This window comes from Cuculus canorus, chromosome 13, assembly GCF_017976375.1.
Source record: "Cuculus canorus isolate bCucCan1 chromosome 13, bCucCan1.pri, whole genome shotgun sequence".
NCBI classification, from domain to species: domain Eukaryota; kingdom Metazoa; phylum Chordata; class Aves; order Cuculiformes; family Cuculidae; genus Cuculus; species Cuculus canorus.
In genome coordinates this window covers 16282252-16310000 of record NC_071413.1, presented here as the reverse complement: position 1 = coordinate 16310000, position 27749 = coordinate 16282252, and the positions used below count along the sequence as shown (strand labels likewise).

At 46.4% G+C, this 27749-nt stretch overlaps 2 protein-coding genes across 4 annotated transcripts in view; one reads left to right on the top strand and one right to left on the bottom strand.

Moving 5' to 3' along the window:
- The window catches only part of MAF (MAF bZIP transcription factor), a 207292-nt gene extending 199882 nt beyond the window's left edge, over window positions 1-7410 (bottom strand). For all 3 annotated transcript variants that reach the window (XR_008452014.1, XM_054078627.1, XM_054078626.1), the window contains exon 1: window positions 5699-7410. Coding sequence is in view for 2 of the 3 variants with exons in the window: in XM_054078627.1 (XP_053934602.1) it covers window positions 5699-6750 (1052 nt within the window). In the remaining variant the exon portion in view is untranslated. The remainder of the gene's footprint in view (window positions 1-5698) is intronic.
- Window positions 7172-26517, top strand: LOC128853520 (uncharacterized). Its single transcript, XM_054079081.1, has 6 exons — window positions 7172-7285; window positions 7799-8134; window positions 11321-11403; window positions 18237-18367; window positions 19724-19891; window positions 20739-26517. The coding sequence occupies exons 1-6, from the start codon at window positions 7172-7174 to the stop codon at window positions 20894-20896; spliced, it is 990 nt and encodes a 329-aa protein (XP_053935056.1). The 3' UTR covers window positions 20897-26517.
- Window positions 26518-27749: the final 1232 nt, after the last annotated feature.

Here is a 27749-nt window from a genome sequence, read left to right as displayed (position 1 = left end):
GAAAGTTGATTAAAAAATCTTAATTCCTAGCATTGAGGTATGGAGGATTATTATTTTTTTTTTTTTCTCCCTGTGAAATTTTAAATTCAGACCTCTGAACAGGTGTCAGAAACAGTGGGGCCATTGAGCGCCTCTGATGATCGGCATCATAAATATAGAGGATTTCCTTTCAATGTAGCACATGCTGAAATGACACCGATGTACTTCTGGCATCTGAGCAGATAATTCTGATATATGCATCATTTCCTCCCTAAATCCAGGAAGCAGCCACGCTCTCTATCTGATATTAGTACATTATGTCAAATAGAAATTGGTATTAAAAGTATGAATGATTCTAGATCAAGAACTTCCTACACGCCACGCAAACGGAGGGGGAGGAAACAGCTGCACAAAGGCTTTTGCAAGGGAAAGGGAAAAAAAGAGCTGGGAAAGTTCATTTTTAAAACAAAAAGTGTGCTGCCCTGTTTCATGTGGGGGCAGTTTTCAAGTGGCGTTTTGATTCAGCACAGGCGTTTCAGCTTTAAAAGGGTGAAAAAGGCTTTCTAATAAACAGGAGCTCTCACCGCTCCATTTGCAAACGTGAGAAATCGTCCAAGAAATAAATATACACTGGTGTGACCAGGATATTTCCCTCCCTTCTCCCCTCTTTTCTTTAGGAAGCAGTCTGGGATAACATTTCTTGAGCAGGGAAAACGCAGCAGCACAAACACAAAAATACTCTTAGACTCTGCTCAGTATGAGCCTGGAGGTTGGGCTGAGGGGTTATATTTCATTTTAGGGGGGGGTGAATAAAAAATGCTGAGGGTAAGGTGGGCTGGGGAGAAGGGGGACGAGCCTCTGTGCACACCATTTCCCAGCCACTCTCCGTCCACCTGTCTCCCAGCACCAGTCACACCGAAGTTTTTTGTAATGTAGTTAATAAATGGGAAAACGCTTTAGGACTATAGAGCACTAGGATGGTGTTAGTGATGAGGAGATGAAGATCATGCATGCCTTTGGACACGACTGTCCGGCTTCAGCCGGAGAGGTATCCACACAAGGACAGCGCCATCCTGCTTCCCCTTCAAAATTCCCAGGGATCGTACCTCAGAGCTCATGGGGATCAGGATGGAGGCCAGAGTCAAGCGTAGGGTGATTAATGGATGGAGGTTATTCAGAGCAGAGCAGTTCCAATTAGTCCTCAGTAAGCAGTCCCGCAGCAGAGGTGGGCACTCCCCTGCAGTATCTCACACAGAGAACCCCAACACTCACTTCGCTGTGGGGAACATGAAAACCTGCAACTATTTGCCCCCCCCTACCCCCTTCCCCCACCTCAGCTGGGTATCCACCGCGTTTCAGGCTGAAATTCAAGTGCAGTCCAAGGAAGGTTGCCTATTTTTTTGTTTGCAAATCACAACTGCAACGTTTAAGAACGATGCCAACCTGGGAGAGAGCCCATTTCACGTCTCAGGTTAGGTGTGGAATGGGAATTTTCCCTTTGGCACTTGGTCTATTTCTAGGAAGGATTTCTCCTATTGCTGTTCCAACAGGGTGGGTTTTTTTTTCCCTCTGGAAAAGAAGACACTTCAGGGAGGCAGCCGAGCTCCCCTCATGCTGCGCTACTCAGCCGATTCACACTACTTTTAAAATCCGGTGCCTACTCCTAACTTCACCCGCAAGGAAACCTGGAGCGCCAGAGGGATGTGGGGGTGAGGCTGGACCTGAAGTGGGTCCTGCTCCGTGGCCTTAGGGCTATGCAATCCCTTGAGGTTCCAGTGCCACCTTCGAGGGGACTTTGTGGAGGAGAGGCTGCGTCCCTTCCCAAGCACAGGGCTCCTTTTAGGAGCGCTCAGCGAGGGTGACCCCCTGCAAACAAACCTGGGCATCAGCAAAGGCTCAGCCAGCGCAAGGGAGCTGGGAGAAGAAACACAGAGCAGCCCTGTCCTTACGAGAGGAGATAATTCTCTGCTCCGCCAATGGTAACCAGTTTACCCACAGATTACACATTAACCAGCAAATGGAACTCGAATTAACCAGAATCTGGAGCTTGAACCATTACTCAAACCCTGGTGCAACAGCAGGTCAGATGCCAAAGGGCAGGTTGGTGCCTCAGCGCTGGGGAGGGGAGAGGCACAGCATCGGCATCGGGCACCACAGCCACCGGCACACACAGCGGGGCTGGATGTCCATCCCCTCCACAGGGACCTCCACGGGAGCAGGATGACCTCCAGCAGCGCCCAGTGCCCACTGACGCAGGCTCTCGTGGGTGCTGATGGCTGCGGGGGGGCTGAGGGCCGCATCCTGACCCGAGCACACAGGGCAGGATGGGCTACAAGCCGTGGACTGGACCAAATGGACAGAGGAATGGCAACAGGTCCTCTCCTCTCAGTGCCACCAACACCTGAGGAAGGTGACCTTACAGCTGGGAACTGCACCAATAGCGAGAGGGGAAAAATATTAAGGAAAAAAATAAGTGCTGGGGTCTGTGAGCCTGGGTCTGGAGATAAAGCCCCCATCCTGGAGCGGCTGAGCATCCTTTGGAGAGGCCTCAGCTTCTCAAACAAATTGGGCAGATAATCCCACTCAAAGGGCAGGAGAGGACCCTACAAATGGACCTTGGGGTTCTCATAGAAGGTGGATTTAAGCGACCCAGGCCGAGGGTTTGAGGAGCCTTTTGCAGCCAAACCGCTCCTTGGGACGGAGAACGGCAGTGAAGAGGGGCTCAGAGACCCGGACATGTCTCACGCGTTAACCTTGGGGGTGGTTGCTTAGGACAGGCAACTCTCAGAAGTTGGAGGCAGTCCTTGGACTCTGTTTTCCCTCCGCTCCTCCACTCGCTCTGGGCTTTCTAAGGCCTGCAGCAAAAAAAGTAGCTTAAATAAAAGGAAAAAGAAAGAAAACTGAAGGACAAATGAAAGAAGATGGGGGCAAAAAGCAAAGAAAGATAAAAAAAGAGGCAGTATGGACCCCAATGTCGAGAACTCTTTGGATCAGCGCTAAGCGGCTCTGTGACAGCCAAGCCTGACGCGGTGTCACCTCGGACTAGAGACAGGCATGCTGTGCCGGGATCGGATGGAGAGAGGATAGGACGCCTGCCCTTTCCCTTCGCTCCATCATTAAACGATCAAACTACAGGGCCAGAGCATGTTGTTGGGTTTTTGAGCAGCCCTCCCCTTGGAGATCTCCTAGCCCTGGCCAGGTGATCCCAGTCCCTGCCACTGCGCTCAGGCAATGCTGAGAACTTGGAGGCAGCACCTGAAAGCTCCCGTTTTTCATCTACCTGAGAGAGAACTTCATTTCTAGCAGGCAGCAATTTCCCGTCTTACAGGAAGCTATGCTTTCCCTTCTCCCTCCTGGATTTATCGACTTCAGCTCTTGCACCAGCATCGCCCCTTGGCCAGGGCTGCCCTCAGAGTTACGAACTTTACACTACAGACTAAGAAACTGAGTACGGAATCAAAAAAATGCAGTTTATTATTGTAGATTATTCTCTCTTTTGATATAACCATAGAGTCGAAAATGAAAGAAAAGCACATAGGAACATCACACGTGGTTAGTTAGGAACTCAAGATATAAAACAATTTTGCACAGCAAAATATGTAAAAGAAAAAGTAACTGACAAGATTTTTTTATATTTATTGTGGTAAGATTTACTTTCCATTTTTTTTTTTAAAAGACAGGATATCAGTCCCTGAAAATAAAATTTACTGATTATTGCCTTTAAAAGTGTGGAATTTTTGAAGTTACAGAAAATCCAGTTCTGCACCACAATACAACTGTAAAAAAATCTGCATCATTTTAAAACTGTGCAGTAATGCCATCTTTATAACTGCATAAATGATATTAGCGTTCTAAACAGGTTTGTCATTTTTTTTGTTGTTTTTTTTTTTTTCTTGTATTATATGCTTGCAGGTTATATCTTAGTGCAATTCAGTCCCAAATACTTCAATTTTGAGAAAAAAAAAAAAAACCAACCCATACATTTTGAATGTAAAATACCCCTCTAGGTATAAACAGGGGTGCCTCCCCCTTGTAATACTTTGGTTTTCAAATACAGTCAGTGGTATAGCAAGGACTACATATACCCAACTTATATTGAAGTTGCAAGCACATGCTGCATAAACTACTTTTTAAAACAGTCCCGTTGCAAATTCTACCCCCCTTTACATCACGACAGTAAACAATTTAGTGCATCAATCTTTAAAAAAAAAAAAAAAAATCTACATCTAAACAGACCTAACTCTTTCGAATTTATCTATAACATTCCTTTATCTGTAGCATACATTTGAACTGGGCTAACAGATGACAGAAACTAGAATTAAATTAGATACTAGGAACCCAGAGCATTCCACATTTGACAATGACCAAATGCAAGAGGAAAAAAAAAAAAAAACCAAAAACCAAACATGGGGCAGATCACTTAAAATTAATTTTTAGACTGTTTTAGCGAACAGCATGGGTTCAATGTCCTCCCCCGGGCGGGATGTGAATTTTGTTTTTGAACATCTTTCCAAAGTTCTTTTTGCCGTTTTCTTTTTTATATATTTATTTTTTTTTAATTTTTTTTTTTTGCCACATCAGGCTATCAAACTCCATTCTGGCAGGGTTTTTGAGAGGGAATGCTTCAGTGCATTTTAAAGGAAGTCTGAAGTTTTGAGTAACTCAAAGCAGTTTTAGAGCAGATGCAAACTTTAATGGGGAGGAAGAGGAGGAAGATCAAAGGTTGCACTTTTTTGCTTTCAACCCAAAAAAGTGATGAGGCAATAAAACAAATGGATGAATGCCATGCCATAATAGTCTCCAAAAGTCCATTTCCAAGCAAAAGAAAAAAAAAAAATAATTATACCGTACATGACCAGCATGCAGGGTTTTTTATTAATATAATGTCTCTTTTTCATAGTCTTTCGAAACAGTTATAGTTCATCGTTGCTAAGACAAAATAGCAAGCGTAATGCATGAGATGAGTATGGGATTCTAATGGCAGACTAAAGTCTCACGTTTGGCAGATTAAGGCCAAAACTCACATGAACACACAGAAGGCTGATGCAGGCTGGATTCTGGCAAGTTGAGCTAGGCTTATCTCTAGTTTCGCACAACAATGCTAAAAACTGATGGAACTCAGCAAGCTGGAGTCTAAAAACTTCACATTGTTTTTGTTTTTTTTTTTTGTTTTGGGCTTTTTTTATTTTTTTTTAATATTTTTTCTCTTTGCAAAGCTCAAATCTCATCTGAAAAATTCAGGATGGCAAAAAAAAAAATAAATCTGACTTTTTTTTTTTTTTTTTTGGACACAGCAAGCTCAAAAGAAAAAAAAAAAACCCTCCTGAACTTAAAAATATCCCTATATAGGATGTGGATGGCAGGTTTCAGAGAAGCTTCACGTGAAGAACTGAGTTGGTGGCGAATTGGAGCTTTTTTTTTTTTTAAAAAAAAAAAAGACCAAAAATAAAAACAAAACAAAACCACAACAGCAAAGCCCCCACGAAATAAAAAATAATAATAATAAACAGAAAAGAAACTCATGGAGAACTTTAGGGCGGCCGACGCGGAGCCAACCCACCTTTAAAAAGGGAAAAAAAAAAAGCAAAAGAACCCCCCAGCAACCCGCAGGGCGCTGCGCCGGGAGCCCCGGGAGCGCAGCAGGTGCGCCCCGGGAGCGCAGCCCCTCGTGCGGCGCCCCGGGAGGACTCGGAAAGGCGGCGGGGCGGTGGGAACTCACATGAAAAACTCTGGAGAGGAGGGGTTGTCGCTGCTGGATCCGTTTTCTCTGAAGCCGTTGCTGACCAGCTTCTCGTACTTTTCCTTGTAGGCGTCCCTCTCCCGGACCAGCCTGGAGATCTCCTGCTTTAGGTGCTCCACTTGCTGCAGCAGCTGGTTCTTCTCCGACTCCAGGACGTGCCGCTGCTGGACCCTCTTGAAGCGGCAGGACTGGGCATAGCCCCTGTTTTTGAGGGTCCTCCTCTTCTGCTTCAGCCGGATCACCTCCTCCTTGCTGACGCCCCGCAGCTGCCGGTTCAGCTCCCGCACCGACATGGTCACCAGCTGCTCGTCCGAGAACCGCTCGTCGAAGTGCAGCCCGCCGCCGCCGTGGTGCGGGTGGTGCAGCCCCGCGGAGCCTCCTCCACCTCCTCCTCCTCCTCCTCCTCCTCCGCCTCCGCCGCCGCCGCCGCCTCCACCCGCGGAGCCGGCGTTGGGGGGCGCGGAGCCGGGCGCGGGGCCGTGCGGGTGCGCGGGGTGGTGGTGGTGGTGGTGGTAGTGGGGCGCGCCCTGCGCCGCCGCCGCCGCGATCACCGCCGACACCACGGCGGCCGCCGAGCCCATCTCGTCGGGCGGCGCGGAGCCCGCGGCGGCGCCGGGCAGCTGCTGCCCTCTAGCATAGCCATCGAAGGCGGCGGGCAGCGGCGGGTGGCTGCTGCTGATCAGCGCCTCCACCGCGTCCTCGGGGCTGAAGCCCAGCGCCTCCGGGTTGAGCTGCTGCGGGTAGCCCGTCATCCAGTAGTAGTCTTCCAGGTGCGCCTTCTGGTCGGAACCGGAGCCGGGGCTGGGCGCCGAGAAGCTGGGGGACGGGGGCACGGAGCTGCAGGGCGTGCTCATCGGCGTGGAGGAGAGCGAGCCCCCGGCGATCAGGCGGCCGCACTGGCTGATGATGCGGTCGGTCTCCACCGGCTCCTTTTTCACTTCAAACTTCATCAGATCGAAGTCATTAACATATTCCATGGCCAGGGGACTGGTGGGCAGGTCGGAGCCGCTCATCGCCAGTTCCGATGCCATCCTCTTGCTGCTGACAGCCCTCCAGAAGGGGTGCGCGCCGGGAGCCAGCGGGCTGCTCTGGGTCGCCGCCGGGTGAGCCAGTTTGGCTTTTTGGCGAGCTCCGCTCCTCCGCCGGTCGCCACGGCCCCGCGCGGGCTGCGCTCGCTCCCGCTCCGCGTTATCCTTCGCAGAGTCTCCGCTGATGCATCAGAGCGAGGGGCTCTCGCTGTTCGCCTTTCGCATAAAGGGCTTTGCTTCTCTCTCTCTCTCTTTTTTTTTTCTCTCTCTCTCTCTTTTCTATTTTTTTTTTCCTCTCTCCCTCCCCTCTCGCCGCCCGCGAACTGCAGCTGGAAGTGTGCGCTGGGGTTGTCGCGAGGAGATTTGTTGTTGTTTTGTTTTGTTATTTTTAACACTTCACGGCGCCTTTCCTCTGGGCTTTCTCATGCAAAGCGCGGAGCGAGGAGAGCGGTTCATCGGGGAGGGCGAAGAGACGAGCGGAGCCGAGGGAACAAAAATCAAAGTCGGTACCGGAACCAAAAGAGCGACAAGAAGAAGAGTAAAAAAAAAAAAAGAGGGGAGGGGGAAACAAACAAACAAAAAAAAAAAAAACAAACCTCGGCGCCAAAGCTACGGCAAACAGATGAGAAATATTTTAAAGGCTTCATCCGGCAGAGGAGTTTAAAAGCCTGGCGGAGTTTTATAGCGCGCGTGACGTCACGCGGGCGCTCGCCCCGCCGCGCGGGCCAATGGGCGCGCGCCGCCCAGCCGCATTAGCATAGGGGGCGCGCGCCCGGCCCGGCCCGGCCCTCAGCTGACTGTCAGCTGCGCCTTAACCCCTGCGCGCCCGCCGGGCCGCGCTGCGGGGCGGGACGGGACGGGACTGAGACGGTGCTCCCGCCCCCGCGCGCCTTAACCCCTGCCTGCCCGACCGGCAGTGCTGAGGGACGTCTCCGCTCGCCTTAACCCCTGCCTGCCTGCCCCGGACACCGGGATGCGGGACGGGACGGAGCCGCCCCGAGCGCTTTAACCCCTGCCTGCCCGCCGGGCTGTGCTGCGGGATGGGGCCGAGCGCTTTAACGCCTGCCTGCCCGCCCGCCCCGCGCACGGGGCAGCGCCTCCCGTTCCCCGCGGCGCTGCGCGGAGCTGCCCCCTCCTGCGCCGGCACCCGCGGCGGGGGGGAGACCCCTCGGGCGGAGGAGGGGGGGCTGCCTCTGCCCCCGGTCTCTGTGTGCAGGACGGGCACGGAGCCGCCAAACCCGCACGTTTGCCCCCCGGCCTCATTAATTGGATACATTCAGAACTAATTGTGTTTGCTTTTGCCGCCCCCCCCCCTCCCCGCGCGGGAGGGACAGGAGGCGGCGGCGGGCGCGGTGCGAACCCCGACAGCGCCATCTCTCGTCCGCAGGTCAGTGCGAGCGGGGCTCCGGGGCTGGAGCGGGGCTGGAGCGGGGCTGGAGCGGGGCTGCGGGGCTGGAGCGGGGCTGGAGCGGGGCTGGAGGGCTGGAGCGGGGCTGGAGCGGGGCTGCGAGGGGCTGGAGCGGGGCTGCGAGGGGCTGCGGGGCTGGAGCGGGGCTGGAGCGGGACTGCGGGGCTGGAGCGGGACTGCGAGGGGCTGCGAGGGGCTGCGGGGCTGGAGCGGGACTGCGAGGGGCTGCGGAGGCTCGGGGCTGCCGGGTCTGTGGAGCTGCGGGGAGTGCGGGTGTTGTAGGGCTGGAGCGGGGCTGCGGGGCTGCAGCGGGACTGGAGCGGGGTTTGCAGGGCTGTGGGGGCTCCGGGGGCTGCGGGTATGAAGGGACCAGGCATGACCGTCCCTCCCCGCACTATCCCCGCACCAGCCTGGAGCCCACAGCTTTCGGGGCTGTGGGGCATCCCACACCGTCCCCACACCCCGCATCACCCCCGCACCCCGCTCCATCCCGGGGAACCCGCACCCCACACCCCGCTCCATCCTGGGCGACCCACACCCTGCACTGTTCCCGTTCCCGCAGCATCACCGCACCCTGCTGTGTCCCGGGGAACCCGCAGCCTCCGGGACTGCCGGGCTTGATTTTCCAACTAGGCTTTATGGGAATATCGATAGAATTAAAGTTAGTTGTAATTCCGTGATAAATGAGATGTCCCTGGTAAGTAAGATTAAGTGCGGTGCTATAAAGTTGTTTATCTGAAAAGTAATTCTCAGAACCCTGACTTCTGACACTCGGTCATACATTAAACCGGCTGCGTGAACGTTGCTCTGCCCGTTCCCCTCACCGGCCCTTCCCCGCGGAGTTCGCTGTTTATAACCGCGCAGGGATGCTCTGTGGGTGCGGGAAAGTCGCAGGGTGATTTCTCACCGGCTGTAGAAATCATCATTTGCAACAGCCAGGGAATCTCTGCTGGGGAAACAGGGTTTGGCCAGTGAGTTTGTGAATGGATTGATTCTCCTGGCCACACCATTGCCCTTGTGAGTGCCAGGACGAACATCTGACAGTCTTATAGAGAGCGCTGCTCCTGGCAGCTCACTCGGGAAGGCACTCTGCGAGGTTACCTGCATCTAGAAATGATCGTAGAGGCAATTCTGTGAGGCTAAAAGATGCTACCGACATCGCTAACACCACTGAGGTGCAGTTCTGCATGGTCACACAACACACCTGCACAGAGAGCCGAGGACGTCTGCTGGCGTTGTCTTACTGACAAAGTTGATACAACCTCATTCCTCAGGCCGGTATTCCCTTTTTTTCACATTGCTGGAATCAACAAAACTTCCAGGCTCACAGAATATAACTCCCCCCCTGGACAGTCCAATCCCCTCTATTTGTGTTTTTCCCTGAGCGAGATGAATGTGACACTGTAGATCACTTACTGTGCTCACCTGTGAGAGGCATAAAATGTGTGCTAATATATTTAAATGAAAAGGTTATTGCTTTTCATAGCGTACAGTTGTAGTATTTCACTTGCCTGCTGGATAGCTGGCTGTGGCAACGCGGCTCCAGCCCCGTGAAACAGCTTGTTTGAGCGTGAGGATTCCAAGTGCTACATTTGCAAAGGAGTAAATTTCCCAAGTAAACTCTGAACTCCAGACAAAGAGCATGGAATTGTGTGGGCTAATAGGGGCCGTCTCTTAATTGATACCGATGTAAGCAAGTGCTGCAAATTAATTGAAGCTCTGACCTACCAGAACAACCAGTGCAATTATTAGTTGTATGATATTGTTCTTGTGTGATTGTTAGACAGAACTGCTGCACCGAAATGTCTCTGCTGTTCTGTGCAGCAGAGAGAAAAAGATTATTAGCAATTTTTTGGATAACCTTCAGAAGCAACATTATCCTCCCTAACTGTATAATTCTCATTTTAGTAGTATTTTTCTTTATTATTTGGCTATTCACAATAGATGTCTAAACATTTACAGTCCTTTATTAACAGCATTTCTTCCCTAACAATCGCACACTTTCATTTCAATTAGAGCTATTCAGCCTTCAGTTTTTCCACAATTATCGCAGGGCAATTCCCCCAGTCTGATCCCTTTTTCCAGCACTGTTTGTAACAATCCTGCCCAGAGCTAGGCAGAGGGAAAACTCCAGCGTCCCTCTCTGCAGCCCCTTGCTCGGGTTTGTTTTTAAGTATCTCTGTTTGACGACAAGCCCTGCTGCCACCCTGGTTCCTAAGCTTTCGAACTAATGTATATTTATTGTGGGAGAGTTTTCTGACAAATCCTATGGGGGGATGTGAAACATTAACTCCAGATACACCCGGATCGCCCCATGTTGCAGCCTGTGCAAGACCTTCCATCGCTGAAGTGTGCATACGTGTGTATCTACCACGGAAGGGAACGTGCAGGTTATGAGTTATATGGAATCAGAGCCTAATTTGTTATAACTTAATCCCATACCAAGAACAACACATTCAGTACAGTTACTGCTCCTTTTGTTTGTCCAGTGTCCGATTTTATGGTGCAGAACTAAACAGTGTCCGCTGAATTTAACTATGAAACCAGCCAAATTGATTTCAGAAAGACTTCTTCAGGGTAACAGAGTGATAAGGCATAAACCGCTCCTAGGTGCAGTGCTAGATAAATCCTTTTAACAGTCTTCAGATCAGTTAACAGGGTAAGTAAATCACACATCACTGTTAGCAGATTTATGGGAGAGAATTAATAGAATCAGACGAGATAATCTGGTAGGGATAAAATTGCTGAGGAAACAGTCCTGCCTTATATCGGCGGGTATGAAACAACAGTCTGATTACTGGGAGTTGTTACGGATTGGTGAATTATGACCTAAATTATCATAAGAGTAATTCAGTGTTTATTAATTCTTTTCTCTTTAAACAACTCACAGACGCAAATAAAAGCCTCTCTCTCTTTGAAGACACATTCTTTATATATTTTTATTGGATGTAATTTACTATTTGCATTACCTGTATTTACTTCATAATTGAACATTTTACATTCAAATTTATGTAATGCATTATGCTTGAGAATATATTTCTGCCTTATTAGCATAAATAGTCACTTACCTCATGAATTACTAACAAAGTTTATCTGAAAATATAGGTATATTTTTTATTAAGTGGAACACAAACATATGTACGGTAAATTCTGATTTGCCGGTAGTGTTACAGAAATACCGAACAACCCTGCGCCGGAGAAGAGGGAAAAGGAACGGCAGAGAAGCAGCAGAATCAATTACAGTGTGTGTATGTGTGACATAATTTCTTCTGTCAATGTTTTGTTTGGTTTTAATAAAGCATAAGTAACTCAAAGGTTTGCTTTAGAAGGAGCAGCTGAAAAAGGATCTCAGAGGATCTCTGCAGCAAATTTCTTGTCCCTGTTCCCCCCAGTGCTTTCTGAGGGGCTTGGCTCACGGAGGCTGTGCCACTGCAGGCTTTGCTACCGCTGAGCTCCCGGACACCATGAGCATGTGCTGCTCGAAACTCACTTTCTCAAACATTTCTTTCTTTCTTTCTCCCAATCCTGTTTCTAGGCTTGGCTTTAAATCCAAATGATCAATATAATTTAAGTGCATTCTGCAGTATTAACACAATTATGCAGAGAAAACCCCAAGCCTATTGAATTCAAGAACTGCAGGACTGAATTCTTGATCCCATTAAAACCAGTGACAAAACTGGTATTGATTTCAGTGGCATCAGGATCAGGTCTTTGGTGTCAGTGATGTGTTTGTGTCAGAGGCCAGTGCTCCAAGGAATGAAAGATCTGCCAGATCTGCTGGCGGGAAATCGGGTCTGGTCCCCAAAATCCAAAGGCCAAATTCCCAGTTAACTTTACACTCAGGTTTTGGCATCAGGATGCTGGGTGCTGGGATGACTGTATATGGTGCCTGGGTGTATAAAGCTGGTCCTCTTGGGAGCATTCAAATGAGCACATCTATAAATGTAGCACAGCAAAACGAGCTGCTTTTGCCACTCTCGCTTTTCCTGAGCCTGGTACAATCCATTTCTGTGACGACAGTTTGCTGCCCCATACGCGTCTGATACTGCTCTTTTATTTTAAGACTGAGAAAATCTTCCCTTTAAACTCACGCTGAGCATCAAATTGGACTCCACTTGCAGCCGAACATCTTGGCTGTCTCTTCCTTTCCTTCATCAGCTCCAGGATATTTTATGTAGAATTCTCCCTTTTAATGAAACTTGCTTCTCCTCTCTCTTCCCTTCCCAGTTCCACACTAGTGTAACCCAATCCACTGGCCTTGCTGCCTTTCAAAACTGTGCAAAAGGAGAGAAAAAGAAAGATTTTCTTTTCCCATCCACTCTCCTACTTAGCCACTTTGCACAGACCCTGAATACACAATCCCTGTTCGTTTGTACATGAAGTTGCTATTGCTAAATCAGAAAACAGACTTTTGGAAATGCAGGCTTACACGCACATCTTGGTTACTTTTGTGTCACCTCTAAGAAGGCTTCTGTTTTAGCTGTCAGAATTGTGAGGTATTTGCAGGCTGCTTTGGTTTTATCCCACTGGAAGTGTCTGATGGTTGCTGTGCAGAAAAGGCAGCATTGGTGCCACACCAGAGCGTGAATTTGCTCTGGGTACCCTGAGTCCAAATGAAGTGGTGGCTTTGTAGCAGTCAGAATATTTTCATTGCTTGCTTCTAACATTGATAAAATGCTAGAAATATTCCAGATAACCGTGTGCAATCCTGAAACAATTTCTCCGTCGGAAGGGAAGGCAGCGCAGAGCTACAGGTGACCGTAAGACGTGGTCAGAGGTTTAGTGCCACAAGCTTTGTGCTTTGCTGGTTTCATGATGCATCTCCTACTTTATTAATTTTCACAAATGGCTTTGCCTAAATGTAAAAATCAATGAGGACATTTTGGTGCTAAAAAAAATCTGTTTATCTAAAAGAAATAAAACATGAAATTGCGGTAAAGATTTTTATCAAGTTTTATGGTGGAATTTATCATTTATAACTTGGACACTCATATTCAGTTATATCATAGTGTTTGCTCTGAAGTTATCTGGAGAGAACCTGGTAAAAGCTCACGCACAAATGAATCTGAAAATTCTACAGAAGCAGAAACCCAGTATTTTTTAAGGGAAGAGAGTAAAGTAATTGCATTAATGTTATGTGTCCGAGCCATCCTGACCGTGTCCTGTGATACACACGCTGTATTTGTATCTATTTTAGCTCAGAAAAATTACTGCTGCTTTCCTCCCTTCTGCTCTGCAGTAAAGTTGCTGCAGCAGTGAGGAACAGTGGCAGTATGAGAAACTCGGTGAATTTTATGTGCCATCTCTCCCTTAAAGCCAAACGTCAGTAAGTGGTGAGGAGGGCGCGATTCTGACATGATGCTTTGATGTGCCACTGTGAAGGTGGAGATGGTCTTTATTAAAAGTTATGAAATTCAGAACATTCTAAACTGCTCTGTGATTTACTGTCCAGAAGTGAGGGATGGCACAGACTCATTAATTTTAGTGACCCTCTGCACTGTGTGGATGGGCTGAGCACCGTGCTTTGGATTTACTCTTTGTAAACAGTAAAACATGATAACTGCTTACAGTAACGGAGTGGTCTGCGGCGGCACAAGGGGTTCTGGCTTACATGACCTAGAAAGGTTGATTATAACAGAGGAGGCTGGTGGCGAGCCCTCGCCAGCTCTCACAGCTCTCAGTGTGGGGAGGAGGATGTAAAGTGAAGCCAATTCCGAGCTGCAGCTTTCCCTCCCACCGTGCACTCGGGTAGTGCTGATGGAAGTGGCTATGGAGGTGGAAGGGGAGAGCAATCAAGTAAAAAAAGGCTTTGTACAGCAACAATAAGCAGAGACCCTTCAAATAAAGACAGCTGAGGGCTGATGACTGCGGCACAAATGGGGAGGGAGCTCAGAGGCCCGAACCCCCTGGCAGGACCGCTGGTTCTCTCTCAGTCCATCTCTGGAGTTGGCAGGGGGCTTGCCCGCACGGCAAAGGTTTCTCAGACATTGGGAGAGCTGGACAATGAAAGGTAGTTATTAATGCGATGTGTTATAAATCCAAAATCCCGATGAGCTGTACGTATAAGAGCACATAAGGATCTTGCGTTATGTCCAGCCTTTAATTATCTGACTGAGTCTGGCCTAACTTGCTTATCTTCTGAGCGTTACTCATCGCGCTCTGGCAGGAGGAGGTGTCAATGGATAGGGACAGGTTTGGAGCCGACACCTTTGCCTGTTGAACTGGCAGGAGTTGGGGCTTAATCATGGGCAGAAACAGGGAAGGGGGTGTGTAGAGTTTTTCCCCTTTCCCAGCCTGCCCCTCCACCATGGATCCAGCTGATTACATCTCCTGTCCTCTCCAGCCAAGGTGAGCTCTCTCCCCTGCCAGCCTTCCCCCTCCTGTTCCCCAAGCTGAAGAGCCCAACTCCACCTCTGGTTAACGATGCTGAGTTTGTGGCAGAAGCTTGGCTGCTGGTGCTGTCTTCTTGACGATGGAGATATAGCAGCATCTGTCGGAAAATCTATGTGAAAACAGTACCAGTGCCAGCAGATGGAAACTGTAGCTTTCTAATCAGCTACATTTGATTTGGTTTGATATATTTAACTTCTCATTTTTCTCCCACTATTGGCAAATGTGTTATTCTTCCACTGAAATGAAAACAACCTGCAATTTACTGGATTGCTTTACAGAGTCTTGGTGCAAAGAAGTGTATGTCATGATGACATCTGATATCTTTCAGTGTCATTAATTGTCTTCACCCAGCGAGGGATGGAAAGTCTTATACCCCATTTTTCCCCTCCTACTCCATCATAATCAGTTCACTGTTGTGGGAGCACCGGGCAGACTCAGTTCAGATTTGTCTCCATCTGGATCATTCAGAAATTCGAATCCTTAAATTAAAGGAAATGATAAAAATACCCATGAAATTAATTTTCACACCTGCAGTAGGAATTAATAATGGCAACCATTGTGGCATCCTGTTTCAGCTCCCTTGAGGTGACTAACAGTCCTGGTCATTAATATAATCCCAACCACGAGAGGAATTCACTGTCTAAGGGATCTACCATGGAAAACAAATGATCCCCAGAGCTACGCCTGCACAATGGAAAATGGCTTTACTCATCTATTAGTCATTTTATCACTAGATTGTATTTTTGCACGCGGAGGTTGGCTCTCTGATATTAAAAGAGAACAGAACAGAATAGCAGTGTTTGACTTGGTAATTTGCACACAGGGTTTGATTATGTTTGAGCTTCCTGTATTTAGAAGGATGTGTGTAAATGACTGAGAGCAACAAATGAAGTCTTCTAAGTGTTAGGCTTTCTCAAGCAAAGTTCACATGCATTTACTACTATTTGTGCTCGGCAGCAGTCCTGCGTGTGTCTGTGGGTGATTCTTGTTCTTCATCTTGATACAGGTCTATTGCTAAAATGCTGCTTGAATTTCTCCCCGATTCTGCTTTTCTCCCTTAATTGCAAGGGATGAAATGTGTCAAGTGTCTGCTTCACTCGGCTGGGAATCACTGCACTGCCACTGCAATTTCCCGGCCTTCAAAGATGACACGCAGCCAGCAAACTATAAAGCTAAGCGACGGTACAGGGGCTCTGAACTGCCTTCAAAAGGCATTTGCTTCTAGCAGTGGAGCAGCATTAGTACTTCAAGCAGGGCAAGGAATAGGTGTGCACTTGAATCCTTTTGCCGAACCATCTTGCAGAAGGAATGTCTCTAATTATGTTTATTTAAGCCTGCCCTAACGGCCACACGTGATATGCTCTGAGTGAATTATAACTACCAATTCCAGCTTTACTTTCTGCTACGCTTAAGACCAGCTTGGCTCATGAAAAGCCAAAACCTATTGCCCGTGCCCCAGGAGCCATCCACGCAGGGTGTGAGCGGGTTTCTACAGCCACTTGTATTCCTAACAAAAAAAAGGTGGTCGGTTGCCTCTTGTTGATGCAAAGCCTGTGATGTTTTTCAAGACAATACACACCTCTCCCACCCTCTCTGCATTTATTATTCTGGGAAACAGCAACAACATCCCAGTGCTGCTAGAAGGGTGTTTACATACCCGAAGCTGTTTAGTTCCATGTTTACTAAATGGTATAAAGGGGCTTAAAGCTCTTTAGCAAGGGCAGTTCTGATTTATTTGCCCAGCACAGGAGTTAGACTGAGAGAGAGAACTGGAGGTACAGACTTGTTTCCCTGTAATTTGCACAGAGATTTCAGCCACAGCTTTTTTCTCTCCATTTAGAGCATTTACTTGGATCAGTTACTGTGAATGTAGCTTGTGTTATTCCCTGTGGAGTAGAAGACAGGTAGGGCAGTTTCTCTCTTGATTCTTTCTCTCCCCTCTACAGATTTACACCTTTTATAGCTGTTAAGGTAACTACCAAACTACTTAGAGACTGGCCTCGTGTAGTGGCAGGCTAGCACTTTCTGGGGTTAGTTTAGCCCCAGCAGGTTTAGATTCCATCCCCTGCCGGCTCTTCTAACAGGGATTTATATTTTTTATATCTGCCTGAAATTCAAGGTTCAGCCTGAAGTTGAGTCCAGCAGCACTTGGCTGTGTCCTATTGCAAGGAATGATCCACATCAAGTGCTCAGAGCCACAAATAAGATATACCATAAGGTTTCTATAGTTTTCCAGATGACTCAAATAGGCTGCTATCAGTAAATCTGCCCTTGCAAAGTTAAAGGATAAATATCCACCCTGCCACATTATTCTGCAAGTACAGCTGGGAACGCAAAGTTCTCTGTAGCTGGATGGGCACCGTTGCAGAGAAGAACTGAAATACCAACACGTTCACATCACCAAAACTAAACAGGTCAGTGCAAAACGGGGTGCTTGACTCCACAGAGGTCAGGTAGAGCCTCCAGTTGTACGGGTCAAGCTACGACACACTAACCCTGGTATTCCTGGTCACTCCAACACTATATAACATTCCTAGTATTTGGAAAAATTTGCACCACCATGTCAACCCATTCCAGCAGTTGCCTGCTGCAAAGATTAATTTTTAACCTTCTTTTCATTTCCCAGTGCTCAAGCAGATGAGTAAACACTTCACACAGAGACTCAGCTGGGAGAGCTGCTTGTAGATCAGAGGAAGTGACAGGTCCTGAGGGTCTGCTCTTTCATTTCCCCGAAGCACCCTTCTTGAGAGAGGATTTTTCTCTCTGCATGGAAATTGCATCTGGACTGCTGGTCAGGATGCCAGTGTGGATTCCCACAGTGCCCTTTTGCAGTGAAGGTGCTGCAAAGCTGCAGTTACTGCAGCAGGGCAGGGCTGCTACAGAGTTTTCTCATGGAAAACGAGAAGTTCAGTTTTAGGCTTCTTGTGGTCTCTCTGAAAGATAACTAAACTTTACAGACATCGCTATCTGGAACTTGATCTTGGGGTCAGGAGTACAAGCATGTAAAGAGGCTGCATGGGGAATGACTCAACCCACCCTTGTTAACTTCCCTATCATCTGCATCTAACAATACCCAAGTCTGGAGACAGTTGTCCTCCTTCTTCAGATTCTGGTGGCAGCTGGCAGGCTTAGAAACCGGACTTCCAAACAGCAGCCTGAGCTTCTTCCTAATGTTAAACATAAAAATAGGGATCAAGCCCAACATGAATGAATTTCCTCCATAAGAGTCCTGCAGATCCAGGCTGGGGGTCCAGAAGCCAAGGCCCCTAATGTTGCCACCGAGAATGGAAGTCTGATGCCAAGAACTTAACAAATAGCTATTATAGAATCACAGAATGGTTTGGGTTGGAAGAGACCTCAAAGCCCATGTAATTCCAACCCCCTACCATAGGCAGGGACACGTCCCACTGGATCTGGTTTCTCCAAGCCCCATCCAACCTGGCCTGGAACACCTCCGGGGATGGGGCAGCCACCACTGCTCTGGGCAGCCTGGGCCAGGGCCTCACCACCCTCACAGGAAAACATTTCTTCCCAAGTTTTCATCTCAATGTCCCCTCTTTCAGCTGAAAACTGTTCTCCTCATCCTACCCCTGCACTCTCTGATCAAGAGCCCCTCCCCAGCTTTCCTGGAGCCCCTTTCAGTACTGGAAGCTGCTCTAAGGTCTTCTCAGAGCCTTTTCTTCTCCAGGCTGAACAACCCCAACTCTCTCAGCCTGTCTTCATACAGGAGGTGCTCCAGCCCTTGGGTCATCTCTCTGGCCTCCTCTGGACTCGCTCCAACAGCTCCGTGTCCTTCCCATGCTGAGGACTCCAGAACTGGTGAGTTCTCAAGAGAGCAGAGCATGTGGGCAAAATCCCCTCCCTCGCGGTGCTGGCCACACTTCTTTTGCTTTCATTAGTTAGCAGATAAGTATTTATTGATGTTCCATGAGAATTTTGCCTCAGCTGAGGCTGAATAAAAGCAGAGTTTTCTCAGCATTTGGCCCTTCATTTGGGAATTTCAACTAATAACTCGCTGTCCTTCCTCTGTTTCACAAGTCCCCTAACTAATATACCAGGATGTGTCAGAATATTGCTATGACTCATAACCATGGTTGCAAAGTCCAAATTCAAACTTCTTTAGAGGCCTGGAGTGGCTGGAGCAAGGGCAAAAATACAGAAATGAAGGTGAGATGTGGGAGACATCCTCTGAGGAGGGAACACCTGCAGCATATCAATGCTCTCCGGCATCAGCAGCCAGATAGTTGTGAATCCACACAAGAAAAGTGATTGGTGTATCAGTCTTTCTGTTCAGGAGCAATTTTCATCACGATGCTTCTAAATTAATAGGTTGAAAAAATTATTTCACAATATACAGTATCTTAGACAGATGTGGGTCTTGGTTTGACTAGAAAACTGAGCAGAAAGCCAATGGATGGGGCTTCAGTGAGGTGAGCAGGCTGCAGGACAAAGCCAAGAGGAAATGAATGGTACCTGGTGCTTAATTTTACCTAATTTTAGGTATTCTTTCCTCACAGTTCATACTGACAACTAATCTATGTTTCTGAAAAGTATGAGAGCTGATGAGAAGGAAAGAGCTGTTCCTCTGAACGGCAGAACAGTACCATCTCTCCTTTCCCGCATGTTCAGTCATGGGCAATTCAAGGACTTGGTGGTAACCACATGTGTAATGCAGAACAATTCAAGCCATTCCCACCACAGCTGAGCCGGGTACTTTTATGAACAGTGTGCCGTGAATGTTGTATCAAGACTGTGATGATCTGATGGTTTTAGGAATGAACCTTTCAAAGAACAGAAGACATTGATATGAAATTGAGGTGCCACAGAAAAGGCCAGATGTTCAACTTTTACGTCTTTACAGGGCATTCAAATGTTTTCTCATGACTGAATGTGCATATTACCCATTGATGTGATCACTTATGCATCCAACTCATCATCTGAATAAGCAAATATCTTCTGTTCTGCAGCAACCATACCTCGAATTTAATGCAAAATTAATTCTTTTTGAAAGTCAGGCCCCTAGAACACAATGGTAAATCACGCGTGATGAAGCAATATAAAGAAAGATGCTGCAGCCTTCTTCTGAGGTCTTTATTACTTTTCTCTTGAAAAATATCTCCACCTTCCTGCTGAAAGCCACAATTATTATTTCTTCATATTCACACTGTGTTACAGCTCAGTGGTTCACATCATTGATTGGGCTCCATTATGCTGAATTCTGGAATGCCCAAAGAGCTGGATATGAAGCAGGAGACAACAGATACAAAAAGAGATGTGGACCACGAGGGAACCATGAGCTACAGAGTCACCCTGCAGTGGGTTTCTCTTCCAAGCAGAGCTGGGGTGAGTTAGTACATGGTGGGAGATTACAAAGGATGAACTTAGTGGTGATTCTCACATCACTGAACTACCACCATTAAAATAGTTATCCTGCCTTGTGTTAGACAAAACAGCAGCTTTCATGAAACCCATGACTGTGTCACACGCACAGATGAGGTTTCTGATTCCTGATGATGAAATGACTTACCCTCCTTGCTCTTTCTTTTCTTGTCTCTTACTAAAGGTAAGGCCAGTCTCCCAGGAGCAGTTGTCTCAGCTCTGTCATGGTGTTTTGCCTTGCCTATTGTTTCCTGGCAGATTCAACCACTTTTGGGTTCCTCACTTGTTCGCTTTCCAACCACACAATGTTTACAGTTATTGAGTTTGAACACATGGAGCAAATTGAATTGCAGATGATGTATAATATAATATAATATAATATAATATAATATAATATAATATAATGAAATGCACTTCACATTTGTGTATCAGCTTGTTAGCAGGCAGTACTAACCTCAAAAAGAGTCGCTTAGAATCCCATCTCCAGGCACCAGCATGTGTAAGTCTCTTTGGTACGGAAATAAGCTTTCCATTTGTATTATGACCCACAGTATTTAGGTCTTCTCTCATACACAACGACAGATGTATGTAAGAAAAGATATGTAGGAAAGCAAACCTGCCGTGATTATCCATCTCTGAAATGAATGCTTACTCAGGAAGACAAAATACTCTTCCCCTCGTGAGGCAAACACGAGCTATATTATGTACACAAATAACATGCCTGTAGTTTTGATGCCATAAAGCATAAATCAGAATTCAGCCCCCTGCACATAGCCTCCCCGCACTGCACTGCTGGGCCGTGTCGCCACAGGTCCACTTTCCCAGAGAGCAATGAGCAGAGCTGGAGGAGGTGGCGAGAAGGATCGCGGTGCTCCTGGGGCCCATCTCTGCCCCTGCCGCCCCCCATCATTGCTGCAAGCATGGAACTGGGAACAAACCGGGATGAAATCTGACTGTTGTTTCAGGTGATGTGAATGCAACGCTTGCTTTGCTCATTTTTAAAGAGTTATAGGAATTCTGGATCCGTGTCAGGGCTGTGATCCCTAGTGCAGAAGGAAAAAGGATTTTTAATGAAAACCAGCTTCGGTTGTGAATATTTAATACAGTGCCCAAGTGGCAACAGGATGATAAAGTTTTGATAGGCCTGGTATTGGCTTTTATTTTTTTAAGGGGGGAACTCCTCTCTCAGTAACGGAAAAAGCATTTTTAATGCCAACATCAATATAAAGTGCTGCTGGGACTTTTATATCATTTCAATATCAGGCCTGTGTTCAAGGAGCAAAAATAAATGCGATGTTCACATCCATTTGGTATTATAGCTGAACAGTTTTCAACAAGCGCTTACCATGTTTTTATACACAAAGTATGATTTGGAAGTTGGGGCTAGAAAATGAGGGAACCGGAGGGAGGGGAAGCTGTTTCTTAATTTATAGATGCGTAAATCAGGTTATTTTGCAAATAGCAGAATTTCTTCTTTTTACCTTCTCCTTTCCCTGGCAGCATCAATAAATTTGTTTGATGCACTTTAAATGTTTAATTAAAACATTATGTTAGCACATTTACTGTAAGTGATAAAACCGCTTTGGAGGTGGTCTTAAAGCAATTGGTGGCTCTGAAATTGCTAGCCATGCACTAGTAAATCAGATACAAAGTCCATAAATTGGAATGATTCTCTTTCAGGCCTGTGCCATTTCACAGATATTAAAGCTGCTTAATTTAATTCCTCAGTAATGTGGAATGTGTACAGCAGCTGACGTGACTTCTTCAGCCTGATTGTTTAAGGTCACATAAACTCAGGCCTCCAGAGCACAGGATAGAAATTCCCTCTTATATTAAGACTGTTTATAATTCAGTTCTCCTCCAATCCCTTAATCAGAAAAGAAATGTTTATTGTGTGATATTCCTATAAAATAAGTAGGAATTGTAATGAATATTTGAAAATGTAGAAAAAATATGCACTAAATCACAGCTGCTGGTACAAACGTCTCCTCTTTTTAAGTAGGTTTGTTCAACTTAAAAGGAAAACTTGTTTTTAATGCCAGGCACTCACTTTTATAGATGGAATGCAACTCTACTTTGTAAAGTACCAGGTACAAAGGAGAAGTCAAAGCTACCGTAAACCGTTCCTTGCAAATGACTTTGTTCCTCAGCAAGGAACACCGCCCCATATTTACCAGATGAAATCTATACCCAGCTGAAGTCAATGGGAGTTTTGCTGCTTCCTCCCATTAGAAGGGCTCATGCTTTTAGGAACTGCATAGGTAGCATCTTTAGCAATATGCAAGGGATAACATCTGTGGCTCCACTGCTGGTTTAATACCTGCATTCAAAACACGGCAGTAATAAAAGCTTCAGAACAAATTATTACGATTGGCTTCTTTGCCTACGTTGGAAATCTTTACTGAATCAAATTAATACAGAATATAAATATCACAATTAGATTTCACCAAGATGAGCAAATAATGAAGCTTTCTTCTTCAGTGAAGAAAGTAGATTTTCTTGACAAATCTCTAAGTCAGCATTTCTTGCAAGATGAACTTTTTTTCCCCTTCCCCCAGCGGTGTCAATAGCTGGGAAGTCAATGATTTCCAAGGATGTCACGGATAACTTGCAATAGGAAAGGTAAAAGTTCACTCATTTTGATGTGTACATAACCCATTTCAGTCATCTTTAACAATATGTAACATGAAATTGTTAGGATGGAAAACTTGACTAAATGTCATGTTCCCTGCTCATAAAAATGCCGTAGGACAAGCTTGTCCTGGGATGCACAAGAAAAATCAGTTCTGTAGAGGCTTGATTGCAGGGCAGCAGGAGGTCTTCAGGAAGACCTCTGCTGCAGGAGCCACTGGGTTGATGTGAGGGTTTCTAGGGCTGTGGATGCTTCCTTTTCTTCTCTGCAGTGTCTAGAACCATGGAGTGTCTAGAACCGTGGAGAACTCAATGCCATGCAAGAGATGAAGCAGCAGTGTGCAACATATGCTGAGGCTGGTGGTGTCAGAGGCGTGTGTTGGTGGAAATGATCCTGTCATCTTCAGCATGTTTTTAATTCATATCTGCTCCCTTTCCTAATGAAACCACATTTTTACCACCAGCATGAGGTAGAATGGATTTTTATCTCTCATGCATCAACAAAGTTATCAGCACGTTTTAATTAGACTGTGTTGTGAGAAGCAGCAAGAGCACAGCTGGATTTTCTGATTCCAGACCTGAGGTATCTGTGAGGCAGACATTGGAGAAAATAACTAGATCCTGAGGCTCATTAGACCGTGTAGCATTTAAACCAGGGTTGAATTTGTCTCATGAACTCTGTCCTGTGTGGTCAAATTCCAACTGCATGTCTGCCTGCCCTACTATTAATCACTTTTTGGATTAAGAGACAAAATTACCTCTCCAACATTCTTAAGCAAATGAGGGTTTTTTTCCATAAACAACCAGAGAAATCAAACTATTTGTTTTAACTTGTTGATTTGTCCAAGTTATCTCATCCCAGATCCAATGAGTGTCCCAAATATTAATAGGAAAACTTCTCTGTAACAGCTGCACCTCTTTTAAAGCTTGTATTTTCTTCAGTCTTGGGTTGTGCTGGTTTCAGTCCTCAATGGTTAAAAAAGAGCGGCAAAGAAGGAAAGCATGGGCAATCTCCCCCATCTTCACCTGACCTATTTTAGATTCTCTTAACTGTCAAAAGAAACAGAGAAATTAATTGTTACCATACATAGTAAGGCTTTGTTAATAAACTCTGACAAAACCCTGTCAAGCATCAAAGTGATTCTCAGCAGAAATTAACTGAGTGCATTGGAGTCATTTATGCCACCGTTTCTGAAAGAAGAATGCTTGATTCAGTATTTAGCATAAAGAATCTTCATCACTGAAAAAAACCCCCAGATTTTGGGCAGTTCAAGTTTGGTCATTGTGTTTCATGTAAAGACGAAAAAGACATTTAATATAAAATATCAGCTCAACCAGAGTTTTTAATGCACCAGTTGTGCATCTGTATTGCACAAATGTCATAACATGTGTTCACAATGAAGAGCATCATTCCTAGCTACCGTGAATTTTGATAATGTACAGGCATGAAGCTCATCTTTATATTTGTCATAGGTTAAACTGCTGTACTTAAGCATCCATATTAATACAGATCTGAGCAGATCTCTCCTCACGCTCTGCTCAAGGCCCTCAAGGTTTTTTCCTCTATTTTTTTTAAATGGAAAACTACATTTTTAAACAGTTTTTATATTTCATAATATAGTTTGTGACAGGGCTATTTCACCATTCACTAATGTGGGCTGCGGTGTCATCACAAAGTCCCTAACACTGCGTCAGTGTTAGTCTATGGAGAAGACATCAAGATGTCAATATATTCCGAAAGGGGAAAGAGTGTCAGTGCAAGTCTATGGAGACACAGTGGTATGTGAAGAGGAAGCAAAATGAAATTGTATCTGCGATTGTACAACGCTGCCAGACAAAGACATGCTCAACCCTGAAGCCTTTTAAGAAGTACGTGCAGTGTTCAAGAGAAAGCAAACAGGTAATTGTGATATTTTCAAACACTGAGGAAGCCTTAGCTCTAAGTAAGTCCTCTGTGATAAAATACCTCAACTACAATCTGAAGTCTCAGAGTAGTGAGAGCAGGTGATGGGAAAAGCAGTGTGCGTTAAACAATGGAACAGATGAACAGCCTGTTGGGTTGTGCATTGCTCTCCAAACTACTCTCCTCACGTGGAGGGGACCTTTTCCTGGTCAGTGGACAGTGCAGCATCTTCTTCAAGGGTTTGCATGACTTGTGGGCAGCTCAAAAGAGCAGCCAGCAAAACCGAGGTGAGAGTTTTCTCCTGTAGCCAAAGGACTGTATGTACCACAACACCAGTACCCAAATAATGCTTGTGGTGCATGGTGAGACCTGGTGATTTCATGGAGGTGGGGTTGAGCAGATTGAAAGGTTTGCTTGTGTTCAAGCAACTAGCCGAAGCCCTCAGAGATGCACAGCTCCACCAGCCTCTGCAAGTATTTGTCTTTCCTCACCCCAAATTCAATGCAGCCTTGCAACTCCCCATCTCACCCGCTGCCTTTTCTCTCAGTTGTGCTGAACGTCGCTTTGGGTTGTGGAGGGAGTGGCATCCCCTACTCTGCTTCACAGCATGCCCTTTGAAAGGACACACCACTATTTCACTAGCGTAGCTCTATAGCGTTGTGTTACATTTTCTGAGCCCAGACATCTGGAACTTATCATCTAGGGGCCAGGTTTGAGGAGTATCTTCACTTTATGCTGCCTGCAGGAAGGAGGAGGGCAGAGGTTTCACATCAGTGCAGCACAGTCGAGCCCTAATTATTTTTCTCATGACAAGTGGACAATGCGAAGGTGCCTGTTAATGTGTGACCCACCAAAGCCCTTTCTGATACTCAGGGGAATGTTCCTACATCAACATTTGTCACATCAGAGCAAAACTGAGGTGAATGGATACAGATGCATCCTTGCTGTGATGTGAATGGCTCCAGGTATGTAGAAGCACTTCCATATTTTAGGAATGGAAGCTACTTTTCTTCAAGAGTTCCTGAAGGCTAATTGTCTGAAGAGATCGAGGCATCTAAAACCCTAAAATTCAGAAGGCTTTCAGCTAGGGCAGATTTCAAAACCATCCTGGTGCCCGGCTCTCGTGACAATACTTGTCAAAATAAGGCTCTGTCCTCCCCCCAGCTGAAAAATGGGACTCTGGAGGTCCCGCCACGCTGTTGGGTGCTGTGAAAGTAAAAGTACTGTGATAAGTCTTACTGCATTCATTTATCAGTGCGAAATAGAAAACAAGCCAGGCTTCAGCACAGCAGAAGAGATGAAAGATGCAATTGTCCTGACCTTGGGTGGTTGTTTTCCCCCCCCGCCCATGTGCTCTGCAATGCGCTCTGTCTTTCTAATGGGGGGATTCCTGTCTTTACCACAGGTAAGGTCAGCGTGTGCATCCTCCTGGGCATGGAGCTGCGGCTGCTGCAGAGCAGAATGAAGCCAGATCCACCGCTGGTGCAACTCCACCAGAGCTCCCAGCCTTACAGAAGGGACTAATTTGGCCTTGTGTATTTTGAATAAATTGTTAACTCTTCTCGGCATGAAGAAGTGATTATTGAAAAGTTTTCCTCCACATACAAATGCAAATGACAGTCGAAGAACACGTGAATGTTAATCTTCCAAACCAAGTACGTAGACAAATGCTAGTCATTAGAAACATTTCCGTGCATTTATATTAGGCTGTCCTCTAAAAGACTTTTCAGACAAATATGTCATCAAGATATTCAAAACCATGTAATCTTATCCAAAGTTTCATCTATCAACAGTACAGTTTTCATCTCTCGCAGCTGTGTGTCAGAATGTGCAGGCAGATTAGCCAGCTGATAGCATGGGGGGAAGGGAGAGAGGGCTTCTGTCATCACCGAGAAATGCTGCTGGGGAGAAAAGACTGTCGATTTCTTAAAAATCTCCCCAAGAACCCTTTCCACGTGGGGATGCAGGGGATATCTGCACAGGCTTTAATTTTTGACAGCAGTTTGTGCTCGCCTCTGCTCGAAGCCCTCCCCGCCCCCCGTTTCCCCTTCCCTGCAGGGTGCAAGTTCTCATAATAAAAAACATCCTGAGCACCATTGTGTGGCTGGTGTCTGTGGCGAAGCCCCTGCCTCCACGGCAGATTAGTTCACCAGATTCTCATACTTTCATAGTCCTGGGGAGAAGGAGATAAAGCCCAAATCTGGATGATTTTGAACTCCAGCTTCACCCTTCACTGTCCTCTAAGGGCAAATCTCCACACAGGTCCCTTCTCCTCCCAGAGCCAGAGGGAGCACTTACAAAAAGTTCGCCTCAACACTTTTCAGAGATCAAATTCTGTAATTTTGTTGTTTCAAGGAGAGATATGAATGACGACATATATGGGCTTCTGATAAAGATGCAAAGAGATAGGACTAAAACAGACAGTAAAGCACTGTGAAATGATTCCCCAACTCGAGATTCAATATGCTGCAGTTGTTGCCTATGAGACAATGCCTTTGAATCCGAGCACAGGAATCTGTGCATAATCTTTGAGCATATTCATTTTCAAATGCATTCTTTCAAGTGAATTTTAGCATCACCGAGGAGCTCTAGCTTGGCAGTGCTTGAAGACAATGTTTTCAAATTTGGGGAGAGTGCGAAAGAGTTGCAAAACCGCAGGGGAGCTGTTAGGACTTCACATCACCTAATATAGGCTCAGGGTTTTCTGGGGATCTTTCAAACCTCTTTTTGAAGCAAACCCCTAAATTTCGGTGGTTAATGACACAAATCAAGTGCCTTGATCCTCAGAATAACAAATCTAATTTGTGCTGACTGAATCAACATCTCTGAATATCACCTGTCCCAGCAAACTCAACTTCAGGTTGTGTTTTTGCCATGAATATGTTTCCCCCAGGGATGGATGGAAACGACAGTGCTTGGTCATTTGCCATGGGCTCTAATCTCATCTGAAAGTGGTATTTCAGCACAAAGGAGTCTTTTGGTGGGGAATCCTACAATATGGACACCTTCCACTGCTGTGGGCTGAAGTCAGCTTATGTCAAGGCAATCACCAGACAGTCTGTAGGGATTAGGGCAGGAGTCACCAAACCCCTCGCTGAAGGAGCTGATCACTAAGGAAGGCAGAGCACTGTATCTTGGTTGTATTCCTCTAAGCTTATCTGGTTCTCTAACTTCAGTATCAAATCAATCTTTTTAAAGGAAGTGTAATGCTAAATCTCCTTCTGGAGCTTTTCCCTCTGCCTGGGAAATGTGCTTTGGAGCAACTTGACTGAAACGGTCAGAGTACAG